General features: G+C 40.5%; 1 protein-coding gene across 1 annotated transcript; it reads right to left on the bottom strand.

Annotated features, from left to right (window-relative positions):
- Positions 1-547: 547 nt before the first annotated feature.
- On the bottom strand, positions 548-863 carry BEX3 (brain expressed X-linked 3). Its single transcript, XM_075538432.1, is given in 3 exon segments — positions 548-775; positions 778-806; positions 809-863. Coding segments are annotated over 3 exon segments (306 nt in total). The 5' UTR covers positions 858-863.
- Positions 864-12,005: the final 11,142 nt, after the last annotated feature.

The following is a 12,005-nucleotide window of genomic DNA, read 5'->3' as shown; positions in this document are numbered from 1 at the left end:
TGTGCTAAAACTAACTTTCCATGGTTTTAAATGGTACAATCCTGAGGAGACAAAAATAGCTGTTTGACAGCTTTATCAAAAGGACACATTTTATGCAAATGAGGGAAACTTGACTGCTAGCAGACACTTACACTGGGCGTAAAGGCAATCTTGCTTTTAAAGCGAGTAACAACGGAAGCCCTGCCTAACCCAGAGAGGAGGCCTGAGGTGCAGTGGTTAGAGACTGGCTGCTATCTTGGAAGGTCGGTGGTTTGAACTCCTCAGCTCAACTCAGGGAGGAAGATGACTCTTTCCCCAAAGGGCTCCACCTTGGGAACCTTATGGAGCACCTTGAGAATCTGTGTAACAGCCTGGGAGCCCTATGGCACAGTTCTTTCCTGTCCTCCAGATTCACTATGAATTGGAATGTATTCCACGACAATCGTTTGTTTGTTTAATACATAGAAATAGCATAAGGTTCACAGCAAAGGAGTATCAGGAAGGTGCAAGTGAAAAGAAAGGAAAAACAGCAGGAATCCCACTATTCACCTCATGGAAACTGCAGGAGTTAAAACATAAGGCAAATTTCATCATGAGGGTCATGGTGACTCCAGAGCTCCCGCATTAGGACCCACAGACAGTTCCTCAACTGTAGCTCCCTAAGTTTTCTCCTGATTCCCCTCATCTCCTCCATGAACACTTCCATACCATCTCCATCTCCACCCATCCCATTGCTGAGCTGCCTATTGGGAATGGCCCATTGAAAATTGGGGGCATGCTGGGGAGCCTGTCCTCGCCAGTATTCCCTGCAGGCTGCTTGTCTTCACTCCTCCCAGAGGGCGAGCTTCCCCTCTGTTTTGCACAGAGACCTGCTCCATGGCCTTGTTTTCATAGAGGATTTTTTGTCATGATGAAAATTTTTCCTCCACTTGCTTTTATTCGTCCACAAGTATAGCTAAAAATAGAAGAAGAAGAAAGAAAGGAAAAAAGCAAGAAGAGAAAATGAAAGCTTTGTTTGCTGGCCAGAGGCATCTAGAGCTCTAGGGGGCTCTCATTCCACTCACTCTCCTTCCAGTAAGCCCACCATTTTTCCTGCTTCTCCAAAGCAGGCCTCTGCAGGCACCAAAATGCAGGAAGGGGGCGGTAGGGGGGCTTGGCAGGGGTCTCAGTCTGGGTTCAGCTCTAGTTCCCGCCCACCAAGGGCCCTAGCACAGACCTAGGCCTATCCTGCTAGTGTTTTCCTCTTCCTCCTCCTTCTCCTCCTCCTCCTCCTCCAGAAACCTGAGACTTCCTGACCACCAGATGGCTTGGGATGGGGGTGGGAGTGGGGGGTTGGTGAAGAGGCGAGCACAGCTGGAGCAGAGTGCTAGGGTCTTTTCAGATCCTACATAGGTCCCTAAAACTCCCCACCTTCTACCACTCATGGCGCTGGTCATCTTTTTGCTGGGACTCCTAGGTGATTTCTCAGAGCTCTGGATTCATTGCCTGTCTGCACTCCCAGGAAGCCCAGGAGCCCCTGAGCAGACCCCACTCTCACATCTGTTCCCAAGAGCTTGGGTAAAGCTGTTCGGAACCCTCAGCGCAATTGCTCAGCGCTTGCTGTCAGCTCAGCAGAGGGCTGCACCTCCAGGTGGGGCTGCAGCCACTGACGTGATCTGCTGCTCTTTGCCTTGGCTTTCGGCCAGCCTGCTGTGCTCAGGGCAGTGGGGAGGGAGCTGGTACACAGACATGGAGTTAATGACTATACAGAAGGTGAATAGGGCTGCAGGTCCTGGTCACATGAAGACCATGTGTCATAGCCAAGCTCACCCTTCCCCCAGGGGGACAAGCAGTGCAGCAGGATCTTTCCAACCCCCACCCTGTCACCTCCATATTGCAGGCATCCTGCTCCTTCACCACCCCCACCCCCCTATGCACAGTGCCCATGCGCGCACCTCCTGTTACTCATCTTAGTCTTCGCCAATCCCAGGGGCCACAGGTGGCATCACTGCCCAGTGAATGGAGATTGTAATTTTCTGGTTACCAGGGAGATGCTGCTCACCCTCAGACCTTAGCTATTTTGGCTTTCTCTCTCTTCCTGTCTAAGAGCTTCCTGGACAAGCACTTTACGTAAGCACAGCCACAGAGGCTCAGCATGAACCTTGAAGGCATGCCAGCTAGGAAATGTAGAAAGAAAACAATCGAGGAAGGGGAATTGTCAGAGAGGAGACAGGGCAGCTGAGTGAGCTGTATATGACCTTCCTGATAAATTTTTTTTAATCAGCCTGTCTCACAAAATTAGGAAAGTTTCCCTTCTGAAAAGAAATACCTCAACCTGGGGAAGTAACAAGTATCTTTTGTTTTTATGCTCACCTGCCCCACAAAGAGGAGATTTGTTCAGGGTGCCACGCATCTTTCTTCACTTTTCAAAACAGACTTGTTATTGCAGATGTTTGTCTGTTTGTTTATTTCAGTGAGGAGATCTTTCAGGAAAAAAGATTGTGTTGTCAAAGTAGCCTGTGACACAACTTTTCAGTGAGACGTCCAGTTGTCGGATTTTGGCTGCGTTATGTAAATTTATGTGATGTTTGTTAATGCTGCAGTGGGAGGAGTGGAGGAGCCTTTTCCCTCTTTTCCCCCAAACCTTCCAACATACCCCTACAAATGTCTCCTTGTAGTGACCTCAGAAATGAGGTATGTCATGTGCAGAAATTAATCCAATTGGTTGTTTCAAATATGCATATTAGAAATTAGCAGGGTATATGTGAAGCAACTACATCTGACTGAAACTCATCTTTAGTGTAAATGCTCTTTTCTCCCACTGGAACTCATTCCTTCTCCCTCAAAGAAATGATCACACTCTGAAAACAGATGGCTTTCGGAAAGTGGAATATTTTTTAATTACTTAGTCACTTTAAAAAAATACTTAGTCGCTTTTGGTTGTGATAAATGTGCCATCAAGATTCTGACTCATAGTGACTCACTATGGCAGTGTGGAACTGCCTCCTGAGGGTTCCGAGACTGTGAGCTTTAGGGGAGAAAATTGTCAGGTTTTTCCTCCAGAGGAACACTGAATGGCTGCTGGATTCAAACCACTAATATTCTGATTATCAGATGAGTACTTTACTGTTGTATCACCAGGGTTCCTGAATGAAAACTACATGCAGCAAAAATAATCCTAAAAAACCCAAAAACTCATTTTGCCCCCAAATTTCTATACTTACTGGAAGGTTGCAAGTTAGTAACAAGGGGTTGCAAACATCTCTGGGTTCAAATCTAGACTTAGCTGCATTGGGTCAATTACTTATAAAGATCTGCTTCCTCTGTAATGCAGGATCAAAGTCAAAATCAAACTCACTGTCATGGAGACAATTCCAACTCATAATGACCTTATAGGAAACCCTGTGGGCTTCCAAGAGTGTAAATCTTGATGGAATTAGCAAGCTGCTTCTTTCTGCCCTGAGCAACCTATAGTTTTTAACTGCTGATCTTACTGTTAGCAATCCAATGCATATCCCACTATACCACTAGAGCTCCTCAAAAACAGTATTAGGAGAATTAAGTTATATAATATATATCAAGAACTGACCACAGAGCCTAGTTGATCTTCAGTGAAGTTTAACTCTTATTTCCATATTACCGAATGGTTTCTATACAACAAAGAGTGAACCACCACAAACAAACAAAAAACCTCACTGCCATTTAGTGGACTCCGGCTAACAGTGGCCCTATAAGCCAGAGGAGAACTGCTCCCTAGGATGTCCAGGGCTGCAAATATTTACGACAGTGGAAAGCCCTATCTTTCCCCCTCAGAGCAACTGGTGTGCTCCAACATTACCTACTGCATCACCAGGGCTCCTTGAAGGTAGAGCTTAATTCTTTCCTTAGCTGGATCCAGTTGTCTTGAGAACCCAGATACATATACTTTGTTCTACTTTGGATACCCAGTGACTTACTGCATCCCTTATACCAATTAGGTGATGAGTGAACATTTACTGAATGAACGAATCCAGTATGGAAGTCCATTGGATGGTTTACACCCAGGAGACTATACTTAGAGCAATACAGAATCTCTTTTATGAAACATAGAAATTACCTAAGAAGACTTCCTTGAAATTTGAGAAAACATTGTAACCAAACCTTTGAATCTGAGGCTTAGAAGAGAATCTCATCTGTTTCCACCACCACCTCAATGACTAAATGCTTTGTTGTAGTCATTTTGGCCCATCTTGGATAAGTCTTTGGTTTGAAATCACCAAATTCTTTGTAATGAAAACATGTTTGTATATTTTTTTTTGGTCAGATGTAATACAAGAACGTTTTGAGACAAGCACAAATTGACCTGAAAATAGTATAACCTTTAACTACAATACGTGAGGGGTCAATTGAGTTCATTTCTGGTCCTGGAGTTTTCTGAAGAGTTGAAAGGGTTTGGGTTTTATAGGAGGGAAATGAAGGAGAGTGATAGCATGTTGTTTAGAACAACAACAAGCCTTCCCAAGGCTGAATTAGAAGGACCTCAGATTCTTAGAATGGTACTAATATGATTCAAAAAACTGAACGAAGGCTATGGATGACAATGAGAGCCCAAAATACATTTGTGGTGTCGACACATGGATTAAACTTCTAGTGAATTCCGTCTGATGATAATTGAGCATTATGAATAGCCCTGTTATGAGATAGAGGGTGGTGTAATGTCAATTATGATAGCTGCAGTTAGGTTTAAATGTAATATCTTATTTTCTGATCCCCCTTTTGACACATTGTAAAGTTGTTTCAATTTTTAAAAAGTCAAGGGGAAATACACGTGGCTAAAGCCCCTGACGAATCCCTCCTCACTGTGGACCAGGCATATGAATAGGCTTGTTATCATGCAGAAAACATTGGAAAGTGGATTGTTACAGATTCAGTTAGGTTAAAATTTAGCACTCTTACCATTTGGTCTCCCTTATGGTCCATTTCAATTTGTTCTACTTTTTAATATTTTCTACTTTCTTTTTGGTTGAAGCTTTTACCTGTTTTACTGTTTTTACCTGTGTTTTTTTTCCTTTTTGCTAGCTTTAGTTTTTTGTTCTTTCTTTCAATGTTTTTCTGAAAATGAAATCCAGGATAGGTAAATCTATACAGCCAGTAACTACGTTATGGTTCCTTGAGGTTATGGCAAGGGAGATGTGAGGAAATGGGGAGCTAATAATAATGAGTACAAGAATGAAGTAAATCTTCTAAAACCGAAGTGGCGATGATTGTAAAACTCTTCTTGGTGTGAGTGAATTGTTGAATTTTATGATATGTGAATGATATGCCAATAAAACTTTTAGGGGGAAAAACTGAGAGCAGGTAAAGTGGTTTTCTGACTCTTACACTGAAGTAGCATAAGGTTAGTGTACTCCTGGGAAAAGCCTGAATTCACATTTGGGGAAGTGCAATGTTTGTGAATCATGAGAGACCAGTCCCTGGAGAAGGACATCATGCTTAGTAAAGTGGAGGGGCAGCAAAAGAGAGGGTCTCTCTCAGTGAGATGGATTGACACAGTGGCTGCAACAATGGGCTCAAGGATTAAAACAATTGTGCAGGATGCGTCAGTGTTTCGTTCTATTGTGCATACAGTGGTTATGGCTCTAACTGACGACAGCATTTGAGAAAAGAGCTTATATCCTCTTATTATCTCTAGTACTTAATTGGTTCCCTTTGAGGAGTCTTAAACGTATTTGGCCCAAAATGTAGTGATATCTTTGTGTACGACCATCCAGTCATTTGGGGCTCATAGTAGTGACTCCTTGTGCAACACAATGAAATACGGTCTGGTCCGGCGCCATCCTCACAATTGTTATGTTTGAGCCCATTGCACTCACTGTGTCTATTGGTCTCATCAAGAGTTTTCCTCTTTTTTTGCTGATGGTCTACTTTACAAAGCTTGATGTCCTACTCCAGGGTCTATTCCTCAATGATAACATATCTAAAGACCAAACTCAGAATTCACTGCCAGCAAGTAGATTCCTACTTATGGTGACTCTATGGGACACAGTAGTGTTGCCCCTTTAGGTTCCTGAGGCTGTGAATCTACAAGAACAGGAAATCTCATCTTTCTCCTGAGAAACACGTGGTAGATTTAAACTAATGACGTTGTATTAGCAGTTCAATGTGTAACCCTCTTAACATCCTTGTTTCTAAGGAGCCTTCTGGCTGTTCTTATTCCAAGAAAGATTTGTTTATTCTTCTGGCAGTCCAGAGTGCTCTAAACATTTTTTGGCCAACATTATGATTCAAATGCATCAGGTCTTCTGCAGACTTCCTTATTCATTGCTCAAATTTCTTTCTTTTAAAAAATCATTTTATTGGGGGCTCGTACAATTCTTACCACAATTCATATATACATCCATTGTGTCAAGCACATTTGTACATTTGTTGCCATCATCTTTCTCAAAACATTTGCTTTCTACTTGAGCCCTTCATATCAGCTCCTCAATTTTCCCTTCCCTTCCCGCACCCCCTCCCTCATGAACCCTTCATAATTCATAAATTATTATTTTGTCATATCTTACACAGCATTGCTCAACTTTCATATCTATTTTTCAAAACTCCAAACTCAGTTACATAACGTCAATTCCAAATCATTGTGACCATATGGGACAGAGTAGAACTGCTCTTTTGGCTTTCCAAAGCTGTAAATCTTAATAGGAACAGAAAATCTCATCCTTCTCCTGAGGTGACCTGGTGGGTTATAACTGCTGACATTGTGGTTAGCAGCACCAATGCTCAACTCAACAAGTGCTGCGAAAGGTCTAGTGAGATCCCACCAACTAGGATCACTGGATTCGAAGTCCAGAGTGCTAACCATTACACCACAGAACCTGGAATTAGGACCAATCAAGATATAAAAACAAGGGTCAATGGGGAAAGCAAGATAGGGACTGAGGTGACAAATTAGGTTCCAATACCCGACCCCTACATAGTCCAGTGTCCTAAACATTGCCATCTTCTTCAAATCTTGAAGCAACGCACTTCATGACTGAAGCAAGTATTTTGCGCTTATTAAATCTTTGCTCCACTTACTGTCTTGTCTTGATGTATTGTGTGTGTGGCTTAGTCTGTTGTGGAGCCATAATACTCTGGAACAATTTGCTAGCTTTTGTCCTAGAAAGAAAAGCCTGGGGACATCCCCTTTGGGCACAGAAAAATAGTTGTTGTTGCAGGTGCTGTCGAGCTGGTTCTGACTCACAGCAACCCTATCTATGTCCATCAGTAGGTTCTCAGGTTTGAGCTGGTTGTTGCAGCCACGGTGTCAGTCCATCTCGTCAAAAGCCTTACTCTTTTCTGCTGCACCTCCACATTACCAAGTATGAAGTCCTTTTGCAGGGACTGGTCTCTTCTGATTGCATGTCCAAGGTTTGTAAGATGAAGCCTCAACATCCTTGCCTTCTTAGGGAGCATTCTAGTTGTACGTCTTCAAAGACAGATTTTCTTGTGCTTTTGGCAGTCCATGGTGCTTTCAGTATTGTTTGGCAGCACAATAATTCAAGTACATCAATTCTTCTTCAGTCTTCCTTATTAAATTCCAACTTTCACATGCATCTGATGCAATTCAGACTACCATGACTTGGGTTAGGGGCACCTTAGCCCTCAAAGTAACAACCTTCCTTTTCAATATTCGAAAGAGATCTTGTGCAGTAAATTTACGTAATGTAACACGTCTTTTGATCTCTTGGTTGGTGCTTCAATGAGCATTGATTATGGATCCAAGCAAGATGAAATCCCTGAGAGCTTCAATCTTTTCTCCATTTATCATTATGTTACACTGCTGATCTGTTGATCCAGTTTTTAGGATTTTTATTTTCTTTACATTGAGTTGTAATCCATACTAAATGTTGCATTCCTTGATCTTCATCAGCAAATGCTTCAATTCCTCCTCACTTTCAAGCAAGCAAGGTTGAATCATCTGCATATTGAAGGTTGTTAATCCCTTCCTCCAATCCTAATGTCACATTCTTCTTTATATAATCTGGCTTCTCTGATAATTTTCTCAGTATACAGATTGAATAAGTATGATGAGAGATTACAACCCTAACACACAACTTTTCTGATTTTAAATCATGCAGTATTTCCTTGTTCTGTTGACACAACTGCTCTTGATCCATGTATAGGCTCCACATGAGCACAATGAGATGTTTTGGAATTCCCATTCTTCTCAAGCCTATTCATGGTTTATTATGATCTACATGGTCGAATGCCATGGCAGCATCAATGAAACACAAGTATACATCTTTCTGCTATTCTCTAATTTCAGCCAAGATCCATCTGGCATCAGCAATGATATCCCTGTTTCCATATCCTCTTCTGAATTTGGCCTGAACTTCTGGCACCTCCTTGACAATGTACTGCTGCAACCATCGTTAGATCTTCAGCAAAAATTTACTTGCATGTAATATTAATGATATTTTTCTACAATTGGATTATTCTGTGTGCCAACTTTCTTTGGAATGGGTACTAACATGAATCTCTTACAGGCAGTTGGCCAATAAGCAGTCATTATTATTAATTAACAGATAATAATTAAGCAGCTACTCTGTGCCAATAGAACAAAAGGACTGGGCCTTTTACTCTTGTAAGCAGTTAAAGTCTTGGAAACACACAGGGTCAGTTCTACCCTGTCACATTTGGTTGCTATGAGTTGGCATTGACTCACTGGCCGTGAGAGAGAAAGTGTACCAAACACTGTTGTAGGCACTGGGGATAAAGCAGTGAACTGCATGGTCAAGGCTCCTATTGCCAAAGATCTTCCATTATAGTGGGCATAATAGGAAAATAAGGAGACACGATGGTGTAGTAAGCTATGCATTGAGCTCCTTACCAGAATTTTAGCAGTTAAAACTGACCATCTACTTCACAGAGAAAAATGAGGTTATCTGCTACTGTCAAGATTTAAAGTCTCACAAACTCAAACGGATTTTGTCCTATGTCTGAATCAACTCAATTGCAGTGAGTTTAGTTTTGGAATGAGAAAACAAACAAGTAATCAGACAAATTAGACAATTTCAAGTAGGTTTAAGGGTGATTACATAATTAGGAAGGTGATATGCTAAGAGTGACTCGGTGAAAGCAACCTAGGGTAGATAGGCTACTTTCGATGAACTAGTGAAGGAAGACCTCTACAAAAAATGATAGTTGAATAGGAGCCATGATAAATGCTTGAGGAAAAATATTACAGGAAGAGGTGTTAGCAAGTGTAAAGGACCTGAGGTGAGAAATTATTTAGCACCTTTGAGGAATATAAAGACACCTGTTATGACTAGATCATATTGTGCAAAATCAGGACTAGTAACATCAAGTTAGAGGTATGGACAGTAGCCATATCAGGTAGGAGAGTCTTTTGTGCTCTCCAACATAATAATTCACTAGTTGCTGGGAGCGGAAATTTAATGTTATGCAGGAGTGCCATCTTGTAATTTGCAGTACATTTTAATACAAAGAAGATATTAAAGCTTATTACAGAAATGTTCTATTAGAATAATCTCATCAATAGTAAATGTGTTGATCATTCAAAGTTGTGTTTTTGCTTGCTTAATAAGAACACAAATTAAAAATTATCTTTCATCTATCATTTAGAACAAAATGTATCATATCATATGTAATATATGGTTATGATATATTATATAATATTGTTTTGTGTAAGATACAGCAAAAATATATATGATATAAATAATAATATAAAACATAATAATAAGGGTTCCTGGGGTAGAGAGGGGGAGAGGTAGGGGACAAACGGCAGCTGATAGAGTTCAAGAAGAAAGAAAATGATGGTGGCAGCAATTGTACAATTATGCTTGATCTAATTGAAGTATGGCTTGCTATAATATCTGTAAAAGCTCCCAATAAAAAGAAACAACATATATATGTAACTTTGGGATCCATCATGTGTTATATACACACATGAAGGGGCTTCACAGAGTTAATTGAAAAAATCCATTAACATGTAATTCCTTGCCCCATGAACTCTTTGAAGTACATTCATATAAATATAATCAGAAATGGAGAATAGAATAAAATAAATCATTGTAATGTAAGTTATGAAAAATGCGTTTTGCCATATAACAAAAGAACTTTAGGAAAACCTATACCACATTTCCCTGGTTGTCACTAGCGCTTTGCAGATTACAGCCCACAGGCCATCTAAGGCCCATGAAATCATCGATACCAGCAATATCACATGGCTCACCAAAGAGAAGCAATTCAAGCCAGCACATTAGGGGTGAACTAATGAAATATTTGACCAGCATGGTTTTCAAATGATGTTATAAGTATACAAATAGCCCTTGGCAGAAAAAAGGGACCTGAATTTCTGATTCAGACTAAGTTCTAGCGGAAAAACAATATTTGAGACACTTTTCATTTCCAGTCGGAGGCAGATAGTATTGTGAGGCATACAAGAGTGTTGGACGGTTCTACCACCGAGCAAGTTCCCAGCACCGGAAAGGTTATGACTAGCCTTGGTTGAAACAGTCATACTACTCCTTCGAGATCCAAAAGGGACAGGTAGAGACCCCACCTGTTGTTTGGAGGTATGGAATTAAGGTTGTCAATTTAGTAGTCCAGGATTTTCAATGCTTCAAGTCCTCACTTTCAGCAAGCAAGGTTGTGTCATCTGCATATCTCATATGTTACTAATAAACCTTTCTCCATTCCTTATGCTGCATTCTTCTCCATATAATCCAGCTTCTCTGATGATTTGCTCATCATACAGATTGAACATATAAGATAAGAGGAGGCAGCCCTGACACACAACTTTTCTGACTTTAAACCGTGCACAACTGTTGGCACAACTGTTCTGTTGGCACAACTGCCTCTTGATTCGTGAACAAATTCCACATTTGTACAATGAAGTGTTCTTGGAACTCCCTTTCTTCTCAAGGTTATCCATAGCTTGTCATAATCCATACAGTTAAATACCTTGATAATAGTCGATGAAACACAAGTAAACATGTTTCTGGTATTCTCTGCTTGTAGCCAAGATCCATCTGACATAAGAAATGATACCCCTTGTCCCACAGCCTTGCTTGCTGAAAGCGAGGATCCCTTGAAGCACTTGCTTATGAAAATCAAAGATTGTACCCTTCAGTATGAATTACAACTCAATTTTACTTGCAGTGATATCAAAGATATCAAATTATAGAACATGATCTTTGATATGGGCGATCTTCAGCAAAATTTTACTTGCAGTGATATCAAAGATCATGTTCTATAATTTAAGCCTTCTGTTGAGTCGCCTTTCTTTGGAATGGGTACAAATATGGATTTCTTCCAGTCAGTTGGCCAAGTAGCTGTCTTCTTAATTTCCTGGTACAGATGAATGAGTGCTTCCAATGCTTCGTGAGCTTGTAGAAGCATTTCAATTAGTATTTCATCAATTCCTGGAGCCTTATATTTTTTGCTAATGATTTCAATGAAGCTTGGACTTCTCTTAGTACCATTGGTTCTTGCTCATATGTATTCTTTCCATGGATTTTAGATGCTTCCTGCAGCATTCAGTGTTTTGCTACTAGAATCTTTCAACGTTGCAACTTGAAGCTTAGTTTTTTTTTTAGGTTTTTTAGTTTAAGATATGGTGAATATGTTGTTCTTTTTGCTTTTTCTAACTCTAGGCCTTTGCACATTTCATTATAATATTTGGCTTTGTCTTCTCTGGCTGCCCTTTGACATTTTTTATTCAACTCTGACTTCATCCATTTTTCCCATTTGCTTTAGCTACTCTACAATTAAGAACACATTTGAGTCTCTTCTGATATCCACTTTGATTTTTCTTTCATGTAGTTTTAATGACTTTTTGCTCTCTTCTTGTATGATGTTCTTCTTTAAAAGAGTAATTTTACTGGGGGCTCTTACAGATAGTATAACAATCCATATATCAGTTAAATCAAGCAAACTTACACCTATGTTGCCATTGTAACTTCCTAAACATCATCTTTCTACTTGAGCGCTTATTATCAGCTTCTCTTTTTTCCTGTTAGGCCAGAGTATGTATATTGGCACAGATGAGCTTTCCATACTTGAAA

Source organism: Tenrec ecaudatus, chromosome X (assembly GCF_050624435.1).
Source record: "Tenrec ecaudatus isolate mTenEca1 chromosome X, mTenEca1.hap1, whole genome shotgun sequence".
In the NCBI taxonomy this organism is placed as follows: Eukaryota; Metazoa; Chordata; class Mammalia; order Afrosoricida; family Tenrecidae; genus Tenrec; species Tenrec ecaudatus.
Note: the sequence above shows the minus strand (reverse complement) of the source record. Positions and strands in the feature narration are given on the sequence as shown.